Source organism: Scomber japonicus, chromosome 20 (genome assembly GCF_027409825.1).
Source record: "Scomber japonicus isolate fScoJap1 chromosome 20, fScoJap1.pri, whole genome shotgun sequence".
Taxonomy (NCBI): Eukaryota; Metazoa; Chordata; class Actinopteri; order Scombriformes; family Scombridae; genus Scomber; species Scomber japonicus.
The window spans coordinates 9762947-9790018 of NC_070597.1; the positions used below are offsets into that span (position 1 = coordinate 9762947).

General features: G+C 39.3%; 2 protein-coding genes across 6 annotated transcripts; both read left to right on the plus strand.

Moving 5' to 3' along the window:
* The first annotated feature begins 215 nt into the window (after nucleotides 1–215).
* Nucleotides 216–4066, plus strand: srsf2a (serine and arginine rich splicing factor 2a). Of its 5 annotated transcripts, XR_008323533.1 has the most exons (4): nucleotides 216–765; nucleotides 1574–1913; nucleotides 2908–3000; nucleotides 3580–4066. XR_008323533.1 is itself a non-coding variant. In XM_053341152.1 (3 exons), the coding sequence occupies exons 1-2, from the start codon at nucleotides 431–433 to the stop codon at nucleotides 1887–1889; spliced, it is 651 nt and encodes a 216-aa protein (XP_053197127.1). In that variant the 5' UTR covers nucleotides 216–430; the 3' UTR covers nucleotides 1890–1913; nucleotides 2270–4066. The 5 variants fall into 5 exon arrangements, 3 of the variants coding, with proteins under 3 accessions (XP_053197127.1, XP_053197126.1, XP_053197125.1); XR_008323532.1 differs by having other exon boundaries at nucleotides 1574–3000; XM_053341152.1 differs by having other exon boundaries at nucleotides 2270–4066.
* Nucleotides 4067–13802: 9736 nt separating this feature from the next.
* LOC128381091 (alpha-N-acetylgalactosaminide alpha-2,6-sialyltransferase 1-like) lies at nucleotides 13803–25633 on the plus strand. Its single transcript, XM_053341043.1, has 9 exons — nucleotides 13803–13900; nucleotides 14106–14391; nucleotides 15156–15318; nucleotides 17493–17649; nucleotides 22150–22288; nucleotides 22377–22480; nucleotides 23372–23455; nucleotides 24437–24536; nucleotides 25439–25633. The coding sequence occupies exons 1-9, from the start codon at nucleotides 13803–13805 to the stop codon at nucleotides 25631–25633; spliced, it is 1326 nt and encodes a 441-aa protein (XP_053197018.1).
* The last annotated feature ends 1439 nt before the right edge of the window (nucleotides 25634–27072 follow it).

Here is a 27072-nt window from a genome sequence, read left to right on the forward strand (position 1 = left end):
TTATTATTATTTTTTATGTTGTTATGCTGTGTTTCAATGTTATTGATCAATAATCTAAATAAATGTTTTTATAAAAACAACACCAAAAACACACTGCCGTTAATAAAGGGTCTCCACGGCGACAGAGGGCGCTGTAACGGCTGCTGTGTGAAGGAAGCCGAGCAGCCAATCAGAGGAGGCCACCACGGGGCGCAAAGAAAAGGGGAAAAGGAAGCTTTATTGCCGCCATTTCACGTGAAAGCAGCGCGGTAATAGCAACGTCCACGGCGAAACTATTTTTTAAAGAAAACAGTTTGAATTTCAGTTTAAAACACGATTTGGAGGTTAGTTAACCGACAGTGACCGTTTAAAGCAAACGGTACGGCGTAACGGTTCGCGTTTTTTAACGGGCCTGCTGTGTTGCTGGGAGACGGCGGTGGAGAGAGAAAAAATGAGCTACGGAAGGCCGCCACCAGACGTGGAGGGGATGACCTCCTTGAAAGTGGACAACCTCACTTACCGTACCTCGCCGGAGACTCTTCGCCGAGTTTTCGAGAAGTACGGCCGAGTTGGAGACGTGTACATCCCCCGCGATAGATACACCAAGGAGAGCCGCGGTTTCGCCTTCGTGCGGTTCCTCGACAAGCGCGACGCCGAAGACGCAATGGACGCAATGGACGGCGCGCTGCTCGACGGCCGGGAGCTCCGAGTGCAGATGGCCCGCTACGGACGGCCTCCTGACTCCATGTACAGCCGGAGAGGAGCCCCGCCACGCAGATACGGAGGGTGAGAACAGAGATAACTCTGCTTTAGTGTGGCGGAGGAGCTAAATGTTAGTGTTTAGGCTACATTAAAGAGGAGCACATGGTGTGGAACGATTGTGTAACGTAAACGAAAGTAGTTGCTCATATTTGCACTCACACTTTGGCTTGTTGCAACACGTTTTTGGTTAATTTTACACCTAATTTACTTTAACTGCATTTAATTTTACCTTGTATACAAGATATTGGTGAAATTTTATTATCAAATACACAACAGAGCATATTGAAGGTAGTGAAACTTGGCTTATAATAGACTATAATTATAAGCTTAAACAGCCAAGTCAGTTTTTAATGTTAAGTCTATTACCACAAATCACAGGATTTTTAAGGCATTATGGGGACTTAACAATCTGCAACACATCCCCTGACCGTTTATGCACTTTATTTGATTAAAGAAAAAACCTTTTTAAGCCCTTCATGGAAAAATGGAAGAAACTTAAAGAAGAGCAACAGAAGATGATAAACTTTCATTGATCCCACAGTGGGGAAAATTCACTGCTACAGCAGCTCAAAAAGTCAGGGATATGAGAAACCAAACATGTGTGCAAGAACAATACAAAAGGACCTTTTTAAAGTGTAGGAGTGCACATCAGGCAAAGTGCAGAATAGAACAAACACACATTGCAGAAATGCAACATGAACAAATAGGGTTGCAAATTTGTGATGGATTTTAAATAAATAAATAATAGTATTAGTTTAGCTTGTGCTAGTTACATGTGATTTTCAATGTGTATGTATTTTGGTATTTATGATGTCCGTCTCTCCGTATTCAGCAGCCGCTCAGACAGCCCCCGGCGCCGCAGACGGAGCCGCAGCCGCTCCAGGAGCAGAAGCCGTTCCCGATCCAGGAGCCGCCACCACTACAGCCGCTCCAGGTCCCGCTCCTACTCCAGATCCAGGTCAAGGTCCCGGTCCAAGTCCAGAACCCCCAGGCGGAGCAAGTCCAAGTCCCCCTCCAGGTCCAGGTCCCGCTCCAGGTCTAAGTCAAGGAGTCGAACCCCGCCTTCCAACAGGGGGTCAAAGTCCAGGTCCAGGTCCAAATCCAAGAGCAGGCCTAAATCTCCAGAGGACAACGGCGCAGAATCTTAACCCAAAGTTGGACACGATAAGACGGTATACAGGGGAATGGGGGGGATTGTATAGTTTCCTTCTAAAATTATATTAGATTACAAATCAGTCATTAGTTGTCGTCACTTGGCAAACCAAGTCGGCAGAACCATTAATTTTTTTTTTTAGCAAATATTGGGACTGATTTGGTCTTCAGTGATGGAGCTGTGTGCACTTTATTTGGCTTTGTATGTTCAGCCACTCTAAAGCGCACACACGGGCAACAAAGGATTTGGATTGATGTGATCTACTGTTGTGCTTATATCAAAAGTGGGGTTGATGGGAGGGAGGGGGAGGGGTGGTTGGGGCGTGGGGTGCTTCACTCAAAACGTTCACCTAAATGTGGAATTCTTTCCTCCAAGCTGCGGAGTCCTGTTTGCAAAGAGAGGAGGAGGAGGAGGAGATGGGGGTGTGGCAGTGTGAGAGCAGTTAGTGTGTGACCCGCCCATGTGACCTGCCTGTTGCTGAGAGCGATGGCAGTTGCTAAAGGAGCAGGTCACCAAGGCAACGGTGGTTGCTATGGAAGCAGGTCGTCAATGGCGGTGGTTCGGGCTGTCAGGTGGTGTATGAGGTGGTGTGGTGAGGTACGTTCACGGGGATCACAGGCAGATGCACTGAGCACTTGTTCCCACCCGTGCCTGTGGTTTCCTCCGCCTCTCACAAAGGGAATGGACCCCCGAGGTTTGTTTTTCAAATATGCCCGAGTGTAAGAGACTTGTTAGAGATAGACTGTGGGAGTGTGGAAGCCAAGGAAGGTGTGTGTAACAAAAAAAAAAAAAAAATGTGAACATTACTAGAAATGTTAGGTATACTACAAGATGGATGCCCAAGAAAAAAAAGAGCCTGTTTAGTAAATGTTAGTGTCAGGGGAAAAAAAGAAAATCAGACCATCCTATTAAATGTCCAGGTCAGCTGCAGGAGTTAAAGTAGTAGACTTTTTTTTTTTTTTTAAATGTGTTTTATTTTGCACTTGTTAACTCTGCTCTCTCTTTCCTTCCAGATCTCAGATGATTGAGCCTTTGCTGAGGACATCAGGAAGAGTCTCACATTGAGCAAGTGGACTCCACTATTACCACTGAATGCAGACTGAAAGGTTATTGGAACTTGGTCTAAAATGTTTTAAATGTTTCATTTTGAGTTTAATTTACCGAAACAAATTCTGTAACTTTGATGTGATCATTGTTTGTAAAGTTGAGCATATTGAAAGGGATTTGTATGGTTTCCCCCAACCACCCCGGTCATTTAATTTGATTTTTTTTTTTTTTTTTTTTTTTTTGCATTTTGAATTTGTACTTCTTAATAAATTCTTTTTTTGAATTAACGTAGATTTCTTTTTAATGAAATCCCTCATTTATAATGCTTTTTCCAGACGGATAAGTTTTTAATTTTGCAGGCTTGATGTAGAAAAGGTGTCTTGTTGGATGTTTAAAACCTTTTGCAGCTATGTTATACCACACTTATTGGAAAATGGCATACTGTACAGTAACAACAACAAACAACAAAAAAAGCAAAACATTAAAGTACAGCAATGCCACTTAATTTGTGACTCTCTAATCCGGCAGCATAGTTTTTTTGTTTCTTTTCTGTCAGATCTTTTTTTTTTTTTCTCTGTCTGGTTAAAGTTGCTTCCTATGACTCTAACCCTCTTTCTTGTGTATCTTTTGTGCACTAGGCGCAGTTGTGTAGCAGTTGAGTAATGCTGGTTAGCTGTTAAGATGCGGTGCAGTGCGGTGGTGACATGGTGTGGCGTGTTGCGGTGCTGAGTGCCCGGCACTGTTCCGGGGCTCGACCCTCCGCTGCTGTTTGCCGGTTTGTAAGCTCACAGGTGTGGCAGATCATCCATCCTCTCCTGTCTTGTGACCTCTGCTTCCCTCCATGTGCTGTACAGATTTTCTCCTTCCTCCTTTTTTTTCCCCCCTCTTCTCTTTCTCTTTACTCCCTCCTTTCCCTTTCCCCCCCTCCTTCTGTGGTTTATCCACTGTTAACTGGTTTTTGCTCGCTTTTTTGAAAATTAAAGTCCAGTGTGACTCCTAGTGAAGGGTTGAGAGGGCAGTTATGGCTGCTTCATGAATTATTTTTGTGTATTGCATTCCTCTGTGAACCTCTCAATGTCTTGTAATTTGCTTCAGGTGAATGCTAATAAACATCTTTGTGGTAAATATGTTGCCAGTCTGAATGCTGTCATGCTTTTCGGCAGTCTTTGCTTCGCTTTGTAAAGCAAGATTTGTTACCAGAGCTGCACCGATTAATCGATAGGCAGGACATTTATTATTAGCTACTTTTGCATTTTGCTGGTTGCAGCTTCTCAGGACTGAGGATTTGAAGCTTTCTGTTGTCACTCTTGACTGTAAACCGAATATATCTGGAGTTTGAAGGCACTATGAAATAAAGGGTTTTTCTCTGTCAAAATAAAAGTTAAGAGATAAAGACAATCAGATTTAACATGATGGAAATAATATTTGCAGCCCTATTTGATGCACGTTAACTCACCAACTGTCAACTCTATAAACCTTCAGGTGAGGTATTGGAGGATGTAATTTATTAGTGTGTGTGTGTGTGTGGAAAGGTATGATAGAGGAGGGGGTAATGTTCTCGGGCACTGACTGATTTCAGGCATAGAGCACTTTTAAACTCATATAATACTTAAATCAGTGATTTCCAACTCTGCTCCTGGAGAGCTACTACTGCCCTGCATGTTTTAGGTATCTCCCCACTCTTAACACCTGATTTTAATTATTAACTTGTTATCAAGCCCTCTGCCAAGCTTCAGCTGCCTGATAACGAGTTAATTATTAGAAACAGGTGTGTTAGAGTGCAGAGCTACCTAAAACGTGCTCAAGGACTCATGGAGCATGGTTGGAGGTCACTGCTCTTTCTTTCTTCCTGAACAAGTCTGACGCACAATATCTTCCTGCTTGAATCCCTGAATACACTTATAGGAAAATCAATTTAGAAAGCAAGTTATAGTTATTTGTCACATCACATATTTAATCCTAACCATCTAAGCTTGTTTTCTTATTGCTCGACATTAAAGATGTTTTATCATCATTGTACAGAATTACATACAAGCTGTTTGATACTAAGAGATTTTAACATCCATCTACTAGAAGGGGAAACTTTCTGTGTTCGTCTTAAATCACAGTTTAACGCAAGATTTTGTGATATCACAGCTAGTTTTGAAACCAGTGGTGGTCCAGTAACTAACACAAGGGTGATGTTGAGACTTGAAGCCTCCAGTACACAAACACTGAAAACAGACTTCACAGTGACATGGGAGACGTCTTGTATCCAGCAGTTAAACTTCTTGTTGAAGATATTTTAGATTGCAATGAGTTGAATTAAAAAATAATTGCAAACTATCTTAATAATTATGATTTGATTATTTGTGTCATTTCTTTCTTAAAGATTCTCTTCTATCTGCTTCATAAATGTGAATATTTTTCATTTTGCATTCATAGAGGACACAAGAAACCAGCTGGCATCACAGAGTTTCATTATTTACGCTTACTAAATTGTTCAAAACAATTAATTGATTAATCAACTCATTTTTGCAGCTTTAAACTTGTCAAAAATATTGGTTTAAGTGGTGGGCTTTATGCCCCCCTGAGGTTGAAGCCCACTTTATCTGGTTGGTAGTTTAGTGGGCCTTTTATATAGTATATAAACTTACACACACATGAGAAATTAAAGGGAAAAACAACAATAAGTGCTTTTATTCTTCATGTCTGTGAACTCTTCACATCATCAAACCATTCAGCGACTCCTCATGCCCTTTGGACGGGGGGACATTGTTACCCTGGAAGAGACCTCTCCCATTAGGATTGACGTGATGTTTCATCACAGGTTAAAGGTGAGTCAGAGCAAAGGGGATAAGTGGACTCAAATCATGCAGCACAATGCTCCCTAACAGCCACCGGATCAAGCAGTCAGACCTGTAACATGTTGTCCTTTCATTTCCGATAAAATAGGACGTATATATTGATCTCCCTTCAAATTGACACAAGCAGTACAGTGAAGAAAAAAAGTAGTAGTGTAAGGGTGAAAGTGTTCAAATAAAACAGGCAAGGCAAGGCAGCTTTATTTATGTAGCGTGTTTCATACCCAGAAACAACTCAATGTGCTTTCTATAAAAACATACTATTTAAAAAATAACCCAATTATAGTAAAAACTGGAAACATTAAAACAAACAATAAAAAATAACCCAATTATAATAAAAATAAAACAAAACACAGAAAAATAAAAAGAGAGAAAGAAAATAAAAAAACTAGACTAAAACAGCATAAAATAATGATTTGCTTTAAAAAATATATATTTAAAAAACATACAACTGCAAATGAAAGATTTAAAGTGTTTTAAACAGCTCAATCATAAGCACATGAAAAGAGAAACTTTTTTTTTTTCCCCCACTTTTTTTATTGGGTTTTGCAGATGAGTACAATTGTATTAAAACATATACAAAGAGTAAAGTAGTCATTTTTTCTTATAGAAAAACAAACAACCCGAACAACTCACAGAACTAACACAGCCATAAAAATAATAATAATAATAATAATAATTTTTTAAAAAGGGTAGGACTAAGACAAAAATAGACATTTTAAAAAAGAAAGTAGACCAGGGAAAAAAAGGGACAAGAGAAACTTTTTAACCTAAAAAAATGCTATACAGTAAACAATAATATATAAATGTGCAATATGCATACATTCCTGAGAATATGGGTAATAGTAAGGAGTCAATTTTGGTAATCCACTGCCCCTTTATGTAATATAAAGTTTCTCTTCTTTTAGCGGTTTATTCTCCAGATTAAATCCCTGCAGCAGACTGACCGGAAGCTGCCTCCCTCAGGTGAGATCACACCTGTCCTGAGCACACTTTTCTCCCCCTCTTGCAGGCTGTAAAACCCTTTTCTTTGGACTCCTCATCCTGCACGGGTCCTGTCACAAACCATTTCCATCTCCTCAGTATCTCTCCCACTTTGCTTGCTCTGATGATGGGATTAAAAGGGCGAGAGAGACACAGAGAGAGAGATTGAGATCGAAATCGAGATCCGGGCACGTTGCAGCGAGCCGTGCCAGCCCACCTGCAGGCACTAAGGTGAGGAGGAGGAGGAGGAGGGAAGAGAGGGGGGAGGAGGAGGAGGAGGAGGAGGAGGAGGATGTGACGCACAGGCCGAAAGAGGAGATTGTAAGCAGCAACATCCCAGTGTGTGTGTGTGTGTGTGTGTGATTGCTCCTCGTTAAGGTTGATGTTTGGTGAGGATTACCACAAGCAGCGGGGATGAGTTAAGAAGACAGGAAGCCGAACAGTAAAAGACAACTCCACCACCACCACCACCATCACCACAAATAAACAAACAAACAAACAAACATGGATCTAACACTTGCATTATCCGCGATTATTTTCACTTTGCTCGCCATTGTCGTCGCCACGTCGCTTTTCAGCAGCTCCTCGTCTGCTGCATCAGACTTTGCAAACGCGCGGAGTTATTTCGGCTGCAGAGGAGACGGTGCAACTTCAGGATCGGACCTGTCAGGAGGAGCCAAACTGAATGGTCATGTACCCGAAATCCAGAAAAAGAAGAGCAAAAAGGCGGACGATTGGTGTGAGATGAGTTGCAGCTCACATGACCACTGGGATGTAGTGAAATCAGTGCTTTCAGTAAGTAAAGGGTCCTGTTAATATGGCTGTTATAGGCTCTAGTTTGTGTGTTTGACCAGAGCTGTGCAAAACGGGTGTTTCATAAATCTCTCCTAATCTGTTTGACTATCCCCCCCTCCTCCTGCTCAGCCTCGGGAAGAAAGCAGCACTCAAATCCTTTTACTGGGAATACAAGTAGCAGTGTAAATGTAGAAAAGCATACTGTCAAGATCCTGCAATAAAAGTCCAATGTAAGTTCAATAAAATATAAAGAAAGATAGGAAGCAAAGACAAGTATAATAGTGTTATCTCATGTAAATTGAAACATTTGAATTTGCAAATAAGCTACAGCTATTTTTACATGTGTGGAAATGACCAGTGCTTCAAAAGTACTTCTGTAAATCATTAACTTGTATAAAAGTAGCAGTACAGTAAATTATAAAATACTTACAGAGCACCATAAAAGTGAAATAAAACTTAATTGTCTGCTATGTTATGAAGAGTATGAAGAATATAAATAGAGCCAAAGTAAGGTAATAACAAATAATCAAAGTAAATGTCATTAAAATTAAATTTAGAATATAGCTACTTAATATAATTAAACAATTCAAACCTATTATTTAATTATTAGTAGTGATGCATTAACATGTAAGCAGAATTAGTATAGTAGCCATCACTGTTAAATACATGTATCGGAGTAGAAAGTATGTGATTTCCCTCTGACATGTAGTGGAGTAGGTGAAGAAAGTAGATTAAAATTGAAAGTACAAGCACATAAACTAGAACTGTACATAATTACACTTCACGTCTCAGTCTGTAGAGTAAATGGCATCCCACCCACGTCTCTAAAGTAAAGGGCACTGGGGTCATGAGGGTCATAAACAGACCATTACTGGCTTTAGTTATGTCCTTTAGTCTGAATTTGCCTAATTAAGGGTATTCCTCCTTAAGTCAAACAGAAATTGAGGTTATCTGGATGTCTGTCTCTGCTCCTGGAGCTCAGAGTAGAGGAGTCATCATGATGGACAAAACCAGGGAGGACAGGGTGAAATGTGTCAAATCAGCACGTGAGGGAGCACAGTATGCAAAGGTAACCGTGGCTGTTCCATCACTGACGCCCGGGGCGAAGTGTAGATCAGCATCCAGGAGAGGTGGCCAATGAAGGTAAAATCAAGGAGCTTTTCCTGGTGCTTAATATCTGTATATCCTCTGGGAGGGAAAGACTTGTGAAAAAATGACGGTGTTCACGCCTCATCTGACCCCTTAATTCTCACACAGGAGGAGGCACAGCCCAACCCTCACACTGAAGAATTGGCAAAACCAGCTGAGCACTCCTCCTCCTGCTCATCTAGCCTGTCCGTCCCCAAGCATGGATCTAGGCACATGAGCTTAGAAGTAGACCCGTCATTCGAGGCCTCATCAGGGCGGATCCGTACATCATTTGGGCTCTCTGATAAGGAGCTCATAAAGTGTGCTTTCTCTCACCCCCAGACTGAAGGAGCCACAGAGAGCCCAGACATAAACGGTGAGCACTTTTATACATACAATTTCCTATTTTTCCCAAAAAAAAGTAATTGTTGTCGATTTCTAATCAGATTTCATTCTTTCTCTAATCAGTTAAGGATGCGTCAAATTCAAACGATACCCTGAAGTACGTCCCTGGAAAGGCGAGAGACCACCATCTGAAGATGATGATGTCCGAAGAGGAGCTGGAGGAGGAGCAGAGGTCAGTGAAAACTACAAATACTGTCACAATATATTTAAAAATAAAATCCAGAGTTGAGTTTATTTATGGCCACTAATGTGCTATATCTGTTTTTGTTCTCCTGAAGTAATTAAAGTAACATGTCTGTGCTGTCTGCTGTCTAGCGTGAACTCCTCATCTCCCTCCTTCTAACCTTCCCTTCGCCTGGCTGTCTTCACGTGTTCATGTGTTGTTGGATTTCCACGTTTAGCTGTTGTGTCACCCCCCTCGGCTTTAGGCTAGACTGAGTAAGGCCAGATTGAGTCCCTGCCAGGTTGAGGATGAATGACACGAGGCTTAAAGAAATTATTCAAGGTGTTCGGCGAGTGTCTTAACATGGCCGCGGAGTAGTGGACAGGAGACGGATGTAGGGAACAGAGGAGAACCGAAATCACACATTCGTTTATTGTTTTTCTGTAATGTATCTTATCATTGCAGGATACACTTCAACAAAGACTTTAGCCGTCTGTAAGCCTCTTGAGCAGGCAAGCAGGGGCAGCGGAGCATATATGTGGTAAAGTATGAGTGTTATTCTCACCCGTTAACCTCAGAGGGGTCACTTTCTGGCCATTGTATGTAAAACTCATCTCAGGCCAATTTCACATTCACAGTTTTAAACCTCAGCACTGTGATTTTGACTTCTTCAGCAACTTTATCCACAAGTGGCCATGAAGCGACTAACTGTGCCCACGTAGCCATCTCCCGCTGTCCCATTATTCCACATTAGATGTGTGACTGTCAGGTGTCACAGCAGGTGCTCCTTGGCTCTGTGGAGGTGTTGATTGCATCTCCAGTCATCACCTCTGACAGAGGAGTGTTAGTTAGTTAATCCTCTGAGGACTCTCCTATGTTCTGCCACAAGGAGGAGTCGGTGTAACGCAACACTGTGTGCTGCTGACAGGGCAGTCACCTCCAAAACTATTCAGTCACACAGGAATGGGGGCAGGGATTGGTGGTTTATGGTTTGAAAGGTAAATATAGTAAACCAGTACACAAAATGAATAAGTGGACCCAAACTGTAACTCTTCAACCCTTTATCATCTTTATCAGCATTTATGAACAGGTGTTTACCTTTTTCATGGAACGTCTCTGAGTTTACCAAAGTCCACCCTGTGTTGTTGTTGTTAGGCACACCAAATAAAAGCCATATCACCTTTATAAGTCCACAGTGAAGCAAACTTAAAGAGAAAAAAAACAACATCACCAAAAGGTACAGGCCAGCTCACTGTAGTGCCATAAAGTTTAAGTGGCCACAATAAAAGACCAATCTTCCATCTGGTTTCAAGCATGGGACGATCCTTGATTAGAGCTGTAAAATCCAGGAGTCACCTTCCAATGACATCAATGTTAACTGGCTGAGACTTCCTTCCCATTATAGAGCGCAGTCAGAGGCATTACAGGGAGAGTTAGGTAAATCCTCAAGGCTATATTCATGTTTGATGACGCATTCATCTTCTTTATTAGCCGAAGCAAAGCCTTTTTCTTTGTTTCTGATCAGTTCTTTGAGCTGCTCTATTTTGGCTCTATCATCAGCAAGACTTTCACGAAGCCTTCCTGTATAGATCCCTCTGGAACCACATGGTGCATAATAAATGTGAGCTGGTCTGTGAGTGAAATCTACACTAACTGAAAAACACTTGGCTATGTGAATGATTTATAATTTCTGAGAACACGTTTCCCCATTAACCCAACAAACTCGTTACATATTGTTGTGGTGAGATATGACGATGTGTCCATGCCTGAATTCCTAAAACATCCTCTTTTCAATAGGGGTCAAACTGACAAACTGATCAATCTAACCACCCAAATAATTGCCATTACGAGTGTGTGCCACTCTAAAAGCAAGACAGAAATTTCACGGTGGCTACGATCCTTTTTAACACCTCACTCCAGTCTTGGCACTGAGTCTCAAACTGTTGACGTAACCCAAAATTCATTTGTCCCATTGTCCGTGGTTCCGTTGATCCAGCATACACAACAACAAGCTGTCCTGCATGCTTCCACATTTTAAAACCACAATCTGCAAACAACTGGCAGACAACACTAAACACACATCCCTTTGACAGCGAGTGAAGTAGCCTACGGGTACAGAATCGCCCTTAAGGTTTTAAAGTAAATAAACATTTTGAAAAGCTTCTCTTTTGATGTTTGTATTTTTGTTCAGATTCTGAAATGTTAGCCTCCCAATTCTGGCAGGTCTGGCAGATCTCATCAGGATCTCAGGGTTTGATTCTGGGGCCACAGTGTCATCTAGTTTGGGAATTGACTAAAACATCACCTTGAAATTAGATTAGACAGGCTTCGTTAGCTTAGCATTAATCACTAGTTTAGCTAACGTTAAAGCTCAAACTCATAACTATCTGGAGTTGCGCTTGACAATTGGTTTGAGCCTCCAGATGCTTTGTTGTTTGTTAATGTTGTTGAGCTAGTTAGTGAGTTAGTTAACTACCTAAGACCTAGCCTGCTAGATACCTATCCTGTGGAAGCAGGTGGTATTTCGGCCGGTGTCCTCGTCGTTTCACTTGCAGGCTCTTGCTTTTAGTACTGCTGCAAAGTTAACAACAAACTGGTGAACATAGTCGAGCATTTAAGCTGCTGAAGGGCTTAAAGAAGAGTGAATATTGGAAACACAACTTCACCACAACAGCCCTGTTAATTCTGTGCTTTCAGCTTGTTTGGCTGCCCCCTGGTGGCCAAAACTTTAATTATTGTGAGTCAAAAGTTCAAATGGGAAATGGCGCTTTGACCTTAAATGGATTTACATGCAGCTTTGATATATTTTATAATACCCCTGCTCTATGTGACGTCAGTTATAAAGCACTAAATAAAGAGTTGTAACTCCTGAACTGAAACAGTTTAAGAACAATAAAGACAGGCACATCATACATTTACCAATCACAGAGGCTTTTATTTATTTTTTTCAAACAGTTTTGTCCTTATGCAATTTTTAAAAATTGTTTGGCAACGCTTTATACTACAGCCAATGCTTTACAGTGTAACTTCCCACCATTTCCATGTAATATCCCAAAATTTATGGCGTAACTTTCTCTTATAAATGACAACAAATTATGACGATGTTTGGCAATTGTTACTTCCTTGTTCCTCATTCTACTGAACCTGCATTGAAGTACCAGCAGGAATTGATATGTATTTTATATGTACGATTCAAATGAGGCATATCTGTACTGATCCACACAAGGAAGCAAATGTCAGTCGTATTGAAATTGCACTCCTTTCACCTAAGTACATAGATGGTTCATTATAGTAAAGTGGTTTCACTGGTCTGGCCCTTGAACTAAAATGAGTTTCAATTGGTTCCACCTATTTTTAACAATGAAATGTGGGAGATGAAACCACTTTGTGAGCGGAGCATTAAATGACTGACCTATGAGTCATTGGACAATCCAGCACTTTACTACCTTAACAATATCCATCTGATTTGTGCTAACAAGTAATGTACATATTAACTTAGAACAGTGTTTGTTCTGCAGTCTCTATCCCATTTTATTTATTGTCTTTATATTTACACTTGAGTTTTAATTTAGCCTTTTAATTGTATTTGTTTCAATCAAATTCCTCATTGATCCTGTTTTTATTTGGCTCCTTTACCACTTTTATATCCCTTTCAGATTAATAAATGACTCTCATCTATCTTAATGTTTGTGTGTTCTCCTCACAGGGTGCAACGAGAGCAGCTAGCCGCAATCTTCCAGCTGCTGAAAGAAAACTCTGAGACATTTGGGAATGTGTCTGAGGGAGACATGGAGGAGCAGCTGAGACTTTACTCCATCTGAGACCCCTCCCCTCCTCTCTCATTCAGGTCTTCGTGCTGCGTGATACGCTTACCTGTGAGCGCTGCTGTGAAAGGACTCCTCCGGTGCACCAAATACGCTAACTCTCCAAACTTGTTCACAGTATTCAACACAGCTGTACAGTCCGCTCGACAATATTCAAGAAATGCCACCAACCGTCCTCGTTTCTGTTTTAATATAACACACTCTTCTGTTGTGTTGTTTCCTTGGTGTCCCGTCTGCCAGTCATCCACACTCCAGTCCACATGAAGGCTAAACCAAAGCAGCTGGACCTCTACAACACAGAGCAGGAATTTCTAGCTACTCATGAAAATAAGGACTAAAAGGGATAAAGGACTGTTGTTTCTATTAGTTTTATATTATAATACAATTTACAAAAATGTGTTTAATTTATTACATAGCCTTTTTTTAAATCCAATTTTATCTCCATTGATTGTGTCCCAGGTGTAAATCCTGTAAAAGCTTACGCATGACTCCCCTCTTCTGTTGTGCAATAAACCAAACCACTTTAAATACCACTGTGAAGGTGTATGCTTATGCATGAGCAGTTCCTGTTTTATTGTGTCAGCGCAGTTGCCCCACCCCAAACAGTTGTGGTGACAAGGTTTCATATACTCCAGGTAGCTTTTACACCTGACCACAAACTCCAGCAACGCAAGCAAACACTTGTCTGTATTCATTAGGGCAGCTCTTGGTTTTCAGGGATGGCTATCCAAACCTCCAGGATGTTTTCTTTGCTGGTTGTGATTTCAACTGCTGTAATTTTTTTCTTATCATGGGGAGGTATATCACAAAGTATCACGTGAGTAGTATTGCTTTTTCAAGAGAAATGTTTAGATAAAGAAGGAAATGTTTTAAAATCTATAATATTTTCTGGTTTAGTTTATTCACTGAAATATCTATCAGCACATTCCCAGCTACACTATTTTCATGATCGTTACCTAAAGTGTATTTTTCTAATTCTTGTATGTTGGATCTATTGCTCTTTTGTTAAATTTCCAATTCAGCTGGACTACTTTCTCAGGAAAACTGTTACGCACTTATGGAGGCAGTTGGTATGACAGTAACTTAACAGTCTTGGATGATAAAGGGGAATGGACTCCGCCACCTGATGGTTTTACCTCAACAAATAAAGCAGAAAAGACAAACTTTAAAACTGATGTACCGAGAGCCTTTACACATCGCACTGTAGCTGAGACTCCTATGCCTGTCCTCTCCAAAAAAGACTTCAAGAAACTCCCCAGATGGGATTTTGACGATAAATATAACCAGGATTCTCCACCCAGACCGCCCGTAAGCATACCATGACAATATAGGGCAAAAACAAATAAGATTTCAGGTTTATCATAATGGGAGTGGGTAAGCATAGTGGCCATGGGTTATTTGTTTTTGGTGTGACTTGAATGGACATCCTCCTTGCATTTCCCTTTCATTCACTGTAGCTAATGGATTCAACTCTGTTAAAACAAAAGTCATGTTGTAATCACTCCTCCTGTTTTTGTTGCTTCTGCCACAAATCTGTGCAAAAATGAATTCAAAAGTTCATATGAGGCTTCAGCAGTCTGAGTTTGTCATATCTGGTGGATATCTGCCACATATACAGTCTTTTTTTTTAGCAACAAATTCCCTCTTTGTGTTTCCTTGTTGAGCTGTGGTGGAAGTATAGTAACAAAAAGAGGGACTTTGGCCCTATGAAGATACACTTTTTTATTGATCCCACAGTGGGGAAAATTCACCATTACAGCAGTTCAAAAAGATAAGGATGTTCATACTTAAAGATATGAATGAATTCAAATGAACTGAGATCACTAAAGCTTCATTTTATCTACATGTTGTTTAAGGGTTAAGATTGAGACACTGATTGCTAATCTTCCCCTACCTGTTTGACCTACCTGTTTGTCTTCTCTTCTCTCCCTTTCTTCACCTGATTCTCTCTGCTGTTTCCTCAGCTGTATGGGATCTTCACTAAATCAATGATCAATTAATGAGATGATCGTGGGGATAATTCCATTTGCTTTCTGTTAATGATAATTTAATATATTTTTTAACATTCTCAGACATGCCCCCAGTCTCTACGGATGTCAAACGATGAGAAGTTTAAGAAGGCTTTCCTTCCCAACATACGCTTGTTTCTGCACAAAGACAATATCAACATGAGCGAGTGGAACCGACTCTCCCATTTTAACAATCCTTTTGGTTTTATGGGGTTCAAGTATGATGGTAGGTGCATTATTAATGACACCAATTCTATTACTTTTCCTGGTTATTACCTAATACTAAGTACTTTGGCACTATAAACACACAAACCACACCTGCAATAAAGTTTTGGTAGCACAAAACTTTTCCTGTCAAAGAACAACGTTGTCTAGAAACATTATTTAAAATCTCTACTAAATATTTTCATATAAGCAAATATTGGTCGCATGTAGAGATCAATCCACACATAATTATCCACTGCAGCTTCAACTCTGCAGGAACTTTTTGAATCTTTCAGCTATGGTTTTGGTTGTACACTGAGCAACTTTACAGTATCTCCACTCACACTTACTGCTGTCTTCCCTGTTATTTCCAGAGGCAGCAGGTTGCAAAATATCTTTTACTGAACCAAAGCAATAGATTGACAAAGTTAAGGATGCAGTTAAAGAGTTGACTGAAACCAAAATAGAGCTAAAAGAAGAGTGAATATTAGAATCACAACTCCAAATGAATGACTTGACTTGACTCAGGTGGCAAACAACTAAAATAGTGTGAATCAAAAGTTCAAATGGGTCACCACAGTTTGACTCTAATTGAATTTGATAAGCCTTTTGATATAATATTCCTACTGTGTGTGTGACCTCATTTTTTAAGTACTTCTGAACTGAAAGGTATATTGAACAGAAGAAGTCATTGTGTGAACAGTACATAAAGCATAAATGACATTTGCATGGTGGCGTAAGCAAAGACACACCTTCAAGTAAAACAGTAATGCAAACTTGCTGTCAGCACACAATGAGGACGTCACAAACAAAAGACAAGATGCTTGAGCAGTGTGCCGATCTTATCTTTAAGAATGAGGATTAGGATCTCTCTCTCTCTCTCTCTCTCTCTCTCTCTCTCTCTCTCTCTCTCTCTCTCTCTCTCTCTCTCTCTCTCTCTCTCTCTCTCTCTCTCTCTCTCTCTCTCTCTCTCTCTCTCTTTCTCTCTCTCTCTCTCCTTCTTTCTCTCTCTGTATGTCATAGGCCACATTCAGGGACCAATTTTAAGACCTTTTTTAATGTAATGTTATTCTATTGTATTTTATTTGTGTATTTCCTTTTTTTGTGATGCTTTTTATCTGGTGGTATTTTGATTAAGACACACAACAGTAACATGATAGATTTATATGACTGATATTGATTTTTTGTTTGGTTTTTTTGTTTTTTTGCTTCTTCACACCTGACTGTGACCTGACTTTACCCTCTTTTTAAAGTTGGCGAACCTCTTAGGGAAGAGTTGCTTGTTTATACCTCCAACATGGAGCAACATCATCAATCATTTGGAGCTGTGTGTCTTCCACAACACTGACCGGCTATAGTTTCTAAGTTTGTCATTTGTTGCTTAGCAGGTAGTTAACAGCGAGTTTATCAAAAAGTTAAAGGCCAGAAAACTGAAAAAATGAGATAAAGACTCTAAAGGGCTCTGTAGATCTGAGGGGAATTGAGTCACTTTAAGCAACACCCATTACAAGTTTATCCATTATTAATATAAAAATCTCAGTTAGTGCAACTTTAAATTGATAAAATATTAGCTAACCCTTTTGAGATGTAAGGACAAACCTGGTCAGCTTTAAGCAATGCACTACTGAGTTTCGCTAACATGTTAACCATGCATGAATTCATTTTAGAAAATGTTTTAATATGTCATAAACTGTCACCATGAACCTGAATTCCTAAATTTTATTTTTTTACCCTTAAAATCTCATTAATAACAATGGAAGTGAGGTATTTTATTGGGTTTTTAAGGAGATAATTAAATTATGAAATTAATAAATTGAAATAAAGGTTTTTTTAAGAGTTAATAAAAACTTAAATGGATACCTTACTGTAATTTATACGTTAAAATGCCCTTAATAAGAAAATAAGAGAAGGAAATGGAATGGTGTGTTGGCGACGGAGATAAAACAAAGAGTAGATGAAACAATAGTCTAATGTTAGAATTAGATGTATAAATAAGGCGAGAGTCATGAACTCCATGAAATCTACTTAATTAAATAATAAAAAGGTGTTAAGAACACTTGATAACTCCTTAAATTGAGGACTAAGAATTATGTTCCCCTTAAATTGTACTTTACTGGTATTTTAAGGGATTCTTGTTTCTTATGGTGTTGTCCATCATAAGATAATGAATGTATTTATATGTTTTTTGGTTTGCAGAGGTGATGGACTCAGTGAAATTCATCCCAAAGCCAAAGGAGCCACTTCTCCGTCCAGGAAAAGATGGATGTATTCGCTGTGCTGTGGTGGGCACTTCTGGGATCCTCTATGGCTCTAAATTGGGGAAAGAGATCGATGCACACGATTATGTGTTCCGGTAAGAAAGAGAGAGCGAAGTGAAGTTTGTCATCACGCCTGACATCCTGTAATGTTATGCAACTGCTAATATGTAAACAACTGGAAAGGTCGTTCACGGAGACGGTTTTAAGGTCGCATCCCTGTATGATTTTATTGTTTCATATCTGTTTGAGCTCTAGTTAATACCTTTAATTAATATTTAACTTTGAGAACTATACATTGGAAATGGCGGTTGAGAGTGGTGAACCTCAGCCAACCATTCATGTTGCAGCTTACACCCATGACTGTCCAGACTCATATAGTGAAGACTTTGAGAGAAACATGCTGTCATCACTTAGAGACTATCTGACATTTATGTGAAACTTTGTTATAATTAGTTATGGTCAAAAAATAGTATTTTTAGTGTCTTTTACCTTTGACACCAAATTGTAATCACTTCATTCTTGAGTCTAAGTGGATAGCTGTGCTGAATTTGAAGAAATTCCCTTTTTTCCCATTGCCTTAAACCTCAGCTGTTACTGCATGGAGGCTTAAAAAAGTCCAGATTATTTACAGTATACAGTTAATTGTTGATACTTTTGTTAATTTTCAGTTGCACCCATCTGTGTTAGGGAGTTTTCCATATTTAGGGTCAAGTATGGGCCTTGAGGTCACAGTAAAGGCCACACTATCATCTTGGCAGAGAGACATACTGTTTCTCTCTTTGAGATGGTGAAGGCAGCTGTCTGTGGTGTTTTGGGGAATGTATGAGTCACTTTTGCAGCCAAGGTCAGTGGATATGACGGTCTGACTCCCTAAACCCACCGATGGGTAACTGTGTTTCCTCGTTTGTAGAATAACGAACCAATAGGCTAATCCCATTACTGTAGATGAATTGAGTATGACCATTTATGGGCATATAGTAGTCATGGTACTATCTGTGAAGGCTTTAAAGATTATCCAAGGAGAACAGTTTCATCAGTATCGTGGCGGCATCATGCATCAGATAATACTTTGATTCTCTTTGGCCAAGCTTCAATAAACATTTTCAGCGTAAGACTTCTTGGACTCGTGGGCACTTTCTCCACAGATGAGGTTAAACAAACACAAACAAATTCTCCATAACAATCTGGGTTTGGCTGGGTTCACTGTAAATACGGCCTTCATGGTGGTTAAACAAAACCTGTATTTCAGTATTTTTTTTCTTTCCAAACATATGAGCCAAATGTACAATAGCTGTTTGATGCCACCCATCTGTCACCCATATAAAGTGACAGATGGGTGACATATGCACCTTATAATCACCATTATCTTTAATTTCCTTGTGTAATTGTTAATGTCTGATTGGTTTCTCAAATTGAATAACAGACTGAATATAACCCCATGAGCATATTTGGCAGCAATTACAGTCTTGAGTGTATGCAGATCTTATCAAGGTCTCATTAGGTGTTAACATCAGAACTATAAATATCCTTTTCTTTCAGTCTCTGTACCTTTGAGTTTACAGGAATATTGTATTGAATTTGGACTGAAGCCAGGGCTCAGTCATTCCCGGAAACATTGGAGATTTCATCCGCTTTGTTAACAAGTCTTCCAGGATGTATTATGAAACTTCTAAAAGCAACCAGATGTTAGAAATTGGATATTATTTTTTTAGCTCTATAACACAGCTCTAACAGGATGCTCGGGGCTTAACGTAGAAAGTGGAAATAGTACCAAAAAAGTGGCACATGTATCAAAATTGGCAAGCTGCATTTTCCTTTTGATTTTCTTTTATACCTCTCTGCCCTTTTATTCTATTTGCTTCATGCAAGTAATTAAAGTTTGTCTACTATTGCCCAAATTACTTCTACAGCATGTGCAGGCATGTTCAGACCAGTTTAGATGTGAATGAAGTCGAAAATTTCAGGTTCAAGGCACGAGTAGTCTCCTTAGCTAACTTTCTAAGAATAGTTATGTTAGGTCACGATGAAGTCCAAGATTGAATTTTCTACTTTACAAACATCAACTTGCTAGTGTAAGATTTAATTTGAGTTAATTTACCAGTAATATATTTACAATGTTTATGCAGTTAAGTAGTTATATATTTGTGATTTAGTATTTACGTATTTACAGATTCAGATAGTTACACCAGCATCTTTTGAAACAGTTAAGATAGTCTCTTTAATCTATTTCTGTGGTTTTACCTCATTACAGTTACATTTGTCTAGGTCTAAGTCGTTCCTGGCCTCTGATTGATGGGGTTAGTCACCTGGGAGTGAGAGACAAGGAAGTGGGGTTGTTGTTGTATTCTCATGCCGGAGCCACAGTAAAGTTCTGCCTAAAAGTCATCTGTTTCCATCCTGTTGTTTTCTCTCATGAAGAGTGTCCAAATACCACCTATCAAACCCTCACGTTACACTAGCATTGCCGTACTTGCAGTGTTATTATGCGTCTCACTGCTTGCACTGATATTCTGACCCTAACCCCAATCCAGCGAGGCAGAGTAGGATGAGTCTCGCCAAGAAGAGCATGGGATCCATAAGACCACGTAATTGCCTTGTTTAAACTTTTAAAGCTGTGTTTACAGATTTTTCGGAGTGCAATAAGCTGAGATATGAGTACGTGAGCATATATTTGCTTATCAACACATCCGGCTCTGTGTGACGTTAGCCTTCGTGTTTCAGTCTCCACCACCAACTCCACCAAAGGGAAATATTTGGCTTCTAAGCTGCTAAATCATTTGCTATGTTGTCTGTCTGTGGTTTGGTTCTTAGCTGCAAGACACTAAAATGTTAACCTCAACCAGTTTCAAATGAACACCTAGCTGATTGTTAATGTAATTTTACACATATAATTTAACTGCAAGACACGGCACAGGTATTGCATTCATATAACCACAATGGCAGACCTGTGACTGTGATCAACAACCTAATAACGGAGAACAATAGTAACTTTTGTTTGACATTGACAGCAGGAAGCTCCAGGTTTAAACCATGCCAGGAATCCACGGCCACAAAACTGGCACACCTCTTTTTATTTAATCTCACTGATCAAATATCTTCTGTGAGAAACACCTATTCAAACATTACAGGGATTGTAATGGTAGTGATAAGGACAAAACACCAGAGGAGAAAAGAAGAGACGCTATTTATATATTGAATATTGAGATCATAATTGTGCTGCCACATACTTGCAAAAACACTTCAGTTAATCTGGTCTTTATTTAAGGCATTCAGGCACACTATAATGAAATGAGAAGTGATGTATTTAGCCAGAAAGGAGCTATCAAATTCCACTTGGCACAACAATTAACCTCTTCTCTACACACTTCGCCTGATTTAGACCAGCCTCAGATCAAACAAAAAGCATTGTTCAGTATAATCAACAATGAGGAGTGATGAGTGGATAATCTGTTCCACCCAGCCTACCCTCAAGGGCAGGGGGAATCAAAGAGGGAAATCATCAAAGACCGATTCCACCTGGGCCGAAAACCGTCTAGCAAGCAGAACAAATGCAAGTGGACACAAGAAAAGCGTCTTCACCATCATATGTTAGATGTAACAATATATTATATACTCTAATATATGTTTAGATGCAATTGCAATTAGTAAACTCCTGAATGCCAACTCATACGTATTCACACATAACAGAAAAACAGAATAGAAAATAGATAATAAGCAGAGCCGTGATACAAACATCCATAACTCCATCAATCTATCCAAAAAATCAAAATCCCCCTTTTTAAAATAGTTTTTAATGTTTTAATTATTCTTTTAATTATTGTTAAGGGTGTACCTCAGAAAGTATAAAATAAAATGTATTCTTATTATTTTTACTATTATTAGAAATACTGAGATGATGAGTGCAAATCAGAATTTTTAGTGTATTATTATTTCAGGTTTTTCAGATTTTATTATATTTTGTGTACGTTATATTTTAGTGCATAAAGGTCTAAATGCTGTGTCAAAGTCATATCAACTCTGACAGGATAGAAAATACTCAATTATTCATGTATTTATTTAGATTTTCCTAAAAGTAGTCAATTTCACGCTTACAAAAACACAATCCTGATATGCATATTCATCACAAATTCTAATCTACATACATGTTTGTCAATTTATCACATCATCTTACATATAAAATAGATTATCGGTAGCGTTACCAGTAAAATATATATCTGATGTCTTATATGTCAAGTGTGAAATGTCTTTTAATTGTGTTTTTGTGTGTCTGTGTGTGTATTAGGATAAATATAGGCTACAGTATAATATCTTAAAATACTGGAATCAAACTATATGGATTTTTAAAAGGCATGTAACACTTTGATAAATTCACCCATATATCCAGAAAAAATATAAAGCAGTGGTAGATATGGTCTTGAACATATGGTCATATTTAAATATACAAATACATGTGTAGTTGGAAATATATGCTCAGTCTGTCTTTTCATTTTATAATCAGTGATGCAATCTCAATAACCAAACCTGTGCCTGTACCAATATGTTTGCTCAGCTTTTTATTTATTGCTTCTTTGGCTTTTGGTCTGTTTGTGCGGCAGGATGAACGGCGCTGTCATAAAGGGTTACGAGGAAGACGTAGGAAACAAAACATCAGTGTACGTCCACACGGCCCACTCCATCACCTCCTCCGTGTACATGCTGAAGAAGTACGGATACAAATCTGTCCCACATGATGAGGTACTAAAACTCACACAACACTGGTTCACCTTGTAACGCTTTAGATCTTCATGCACTCTTTCAGCTGTCGTCCTCTTAATTTTTTCAGGGTATAAAATATGTGATGATTCCTGAGGGGATGAGGGATTTCCAATGGCTTCAGGGTCTTCTCAAAGGAGAAAGGGTCTCTGATGGTCCATATAAAAACCGACGGTAAATATCAACTCTGAGATACATCCACTGCTGGAACATATTTGCCCTGGAAATAGTCTAATATGCAAGAAATGTTGGTTTTAGTTATGATCTACTCAGTTAATCAAAGAAGGAAAGCAGGCATCAGTTATTAGAGTTTATTGAGTTTGTTAATTATTCACAAGATATGGATATGGCCTTATTACACAGCAGCCAGACAACGGTTGGTCATAAAAACCAACTGAAACAAACACCACTCACTCTCACTCTTCTTCCTTCCTTCTTTTCATCCCTCCTTCCTTCCTTCTGTCCTTCCTTCCATATTTCCTTCCTTCCTCCCTTTCTTTCCATCCTGTCTTCTTTTCGTTCCTTTTATCCTTCCTTCCATCCATTCCTTACTTCCTTTCTTCTGTCCTTCTTCCCTTTCTTCCTTCCTTCCTTCATTCTGTCCGTCCATCATACAGTATCTTTCTCCCCTTCCTCCTTCCTTCCATCTTTCTTTCCTGTCTCCTTTCCGTTCCTTCTTTCCTTTTTTTTCTTCCCTCCTTCCTTTCATCTTTTTTACGGCCCACATGAGATCAAATTGGGCTGTATGTGGCCCTTGAATGAAAATGAGTTTGACACCTCTGATTTAGATGATACATTAAAATACTTATGTGTGTATTGAAGTGTGCTGACAAGGCAGACTGAGACATTCACACGTGTTAGCAGCTGTCAACAGTAACAACAGGGAATAAACTCCCGACTCACCTACAACACAGTGTAATTTAAGGTGGATTCATAATCTAATTTGGCCTCAAGCTACAGCAACATGGTATTACCTGTATTGCACATACAAGTACCAACAAAGCTCAGTTTACATCATGCCATCCTTTCATTATCAGAATGAACTCTTGTGTTTTAACCTTCTAGGCCATGGACTTACTATGCCAATCAGTACAATGAGACCCGCTTCTACGTTCTGCACCAGGACTTTCTCAGATACGTGCGGAACAGGTAAGCCTCATTTCACAATCCTACTTAAACTTTTTATTTTTTATGATTCATATTTTATTGTTATTTGTATAACACCTTTTAATGCAAAGATGAGGTCTAAAGTGTTGCATAAAATAAGATTTAAAAGCAACATTACATAAATTGCAAAACTTCAACGATAAGTAAGGAGTAACTAAAACAAAAAGCCAAAAAATGAGTCTTTAATTCTCAAGATGCTGCTCTTAAACCCAAACTGTGATTCTGCAGTGGAGAACCAATTCAACAGTTGTGTTGTGGGAAACATAAGGATCATTGAAAAGAAAGAAGGCAGTCGCTGATATATGAAGTTGTTAGGTTATTCAGGACATTATAATGAAGTAGACAACTTTAAAATCTATTACAGTGAGCCAGTGCGGTGTCAGTGAAGTAATGTGATCTATTTTTAAGTCATAATTCAGGCTGCAGTATTTTGAATTACCTGAAATTCTCTTTTTAGGTAGTTCTAGACTAGTATTATACAGAGTTAGAAATCTTACTGATGTTTCTAAGATTAAGATTAGGTGTAGGGACATGGGGAGAGACACTGACTGTAGATATGGGTACTGATGCATTCAAAGAACCAGGGTTGTCCGGTAAAACAGAGATATACAGTAGTGTATCATCTGCGTAACATATCTGACATAATGACTAATAGTGTTGCTCAGAAAGCCGGTATAAAGAAAACAATGCTTCCTTTAAAAACATCATCATTAGTATCAAATGTTTCTGACACAAACCCCATCAACCACTGCACTCAAATCTCAAATCTACTGATTAAAATACGAGGATCATTTTTATCACACGCAACAGTGATATAAAAGAAAAAGGAGAGCCACATTTCTGGAATTACTAGAAATCCTCAGGTCATTTACTACCAGTAGGCTGTAATTGGTCTTTTAAAGGAATAACACTGATTTTTTAATGTATGTATATGTCCATTTGACACTTTTTCATTGCTCACAGGTTCTTGTTGTCTCCTAATATGAACGCTTCATTCTGGGCAATAGTGAGACCAACCAATGGGGCATTCACTGTCTTCCTGGCTCTACAAACCTGTGACATAGTAAGTTGATATTACTACTGCACAGAATTTTTTAACCTTTAAACCAGGGGTGTCAAACATGCGGCCTGTAGGCCAGAACCGGTCCGCTGAGGGGTGCGATCCAGCCCACTTTCCTTCCTGTATTCTTTCCCTTCCTTCCATCTGTCCTTACCTTTCTTTTGTCTTTGCTTTGTTCCTTCCTTCCTTTCTTCCTTCCATCTGTCCTTCCCCCCTTCCTTCTGTCCTTCCTACCTTTCTTCCTTCTGTCCTTCCTCTGTTTTTTCCTTCCTCCCTACCTTTCTTCCTTCTGTCCTTCCTTCCATCTGTCCTTCCTCCCATTTTTCCTTCTGTCCTTCCTTCCATCTGTCCTTCCTACCTTTCTTCCTTCTGTCCTTCCTCTGTTTTTTCCTTCCTCCCTACCTTTCTTCCTTCTGTCCTTCCTTCCATCTGTCCTTCCTCCCATTTTTCCTTCTGTCCTTCCTTCCATCTGTCCTTCCTACCTTTCTTCCCTCCTTCCTTTTGCCTGTCTTTCCTTCCTTCCCATCTTATTTCCTTCCTTCCTTCCTTCTTTCCTTCTTCTCTTCTTTCCCTCCATCTTTTTAATGATCCGGCCCACATGAGATCAAATTGGTCTGTATGTGGCCCTCGAATGAAAATGAGTTTGACACCTCTGGTTTAAACAATGCCTTTATAACTGTTTCCCCCTGCTTTCTGTCTCATGCTAAACTAGAAAACTGTCTACTAGTTGTAGCTTCCACATTTTGGGGCAGATTTGAGAGTGGTACTGATCCTCTCATCTAACTCTCAACAAGAAAACAATTAGGCACATCTCCCAACATTTTAATTAATCCTTTCAATTACTCTTTTTTTCTTGGTGTGATCTAATCCCAAACCTCTCTGTTCTCTCTTTCTGTTGTTTTCAGGTGGATGCATATGGATTCATTACTGACAACCATAAACAATATTCCAATTACTACTATGAGAGAGATGCTAAAACCCATATAGTTTTCTACGCCAATCACGATTACACAATGGAAAAGAATATGTGGAAAAAACTGCACGAGAGCAAAATAATTAAGTTATATTTCAGACCAGACCCTGAAAACAAAAAACCATAAGCAATATTAATTAACACTGTCAATGGCAGTAATAGTATCAAGAACTGAGGTTATTTTTACCCGGTGCACGAGGTGGCCCAAAAAGAACATTATCAAAACCTTTGTGACAATGAGTGCTCTTGAAAGCTGATATATAGTTTAAGTTACTTCAGGTTAATTAAGTTAAAGTTACTGACTTCTGCATTGAATGTAAATAGCACCATGATCTAGATTACCAGTCTTGATCAAGCTCTGACAGTGAATAGAAAACAACATTCCGCTTTTTTAAAATATACGTTATATGTTTTTATGTTCTCTTTAGTGTTTATAGTGTATTTATGTTCTCTTACTAAAGGGACAACTGTCTGGTTGATTTTCCCCCATAAGCCACAAGAACAGCTTCCAGACTCCTTGACACCACCTCACCCATTGAACCCATTGAACCCAAGTCTGAACACTGGCCAGTTGCAGCAGAGGTCCAACCATAGACGGCAAAAAATAATGGACTTAATTATTGTGACATCACCCATTGGATTGTGGACTCCTGTTTTGAAGCCTCAAGTTTACATTTTCAGTCTTGCCATCTTGGCTTTTTGGAGCCAAGAGTGACCACATTTGGACGAGAGGGTAATACTAGCTGCTAGCTTGGTTTACAGTCTATGGTTAACTATTTTATCTATCTTTCAACTTTTACTTTATTGTCACTGAAGGGAATTTGTACTCAAAGAACTCAGACAGACGTGAGCACAAGATGCAAGTTACATTATAATATACATAGAAATGCATCCAGCTATTTGCATTCAAACTCAACAATTTAAGATAATTTCCTCATTATCCAGTTTCAGAATATCCGGTTAATGTTGTGACTGGGGAAAACAATACAAAGTGATTTGAGCCTTTGAAATACCTCATTTCATATTTATGCCCACATTAGGGTATACAATATATACAAATGTATATATTATTCAAATATTAAAACTAGGGCTGTCAGACGATTAATTTTTTTAATCGAGATTAATCAGAATTTCCATAGTTAATCGCGATTAATTGCGTTTTGAATTGCATGTTTAAAATCCTGTTATTTTACATTTCGAGGCAGTTTTAAGCCCATAATGTAAAGCATTTCTTACCAGAGTGTCTGAACTGGGAATCAATCACGGCTCTGCTGCGACTCCCACACTCCAAAATGGTCCTTTGGTGGAGCTGAGGCTCGCTTGGCTGCACCTGGGTGTTTAGCGTGGAGGTGCTAACTCAAACTCGACGTACTCCGGTGGTAGTTAAACTCCGTTTGACACAGGTTGCATTTTACTTTTGACTTGTCAACTGAACCGTCTGGAAGTTTTTTAAAGTTAAACAAGCCGTTCAAAAGTCCAGTAGCTCTCTTACTTTCCATCAGCGCGGTAGGTTTACTGCAGGAGGCCACTTCAAAGCATAGCGCTACAGCTAGAGGAGCCGTCTAC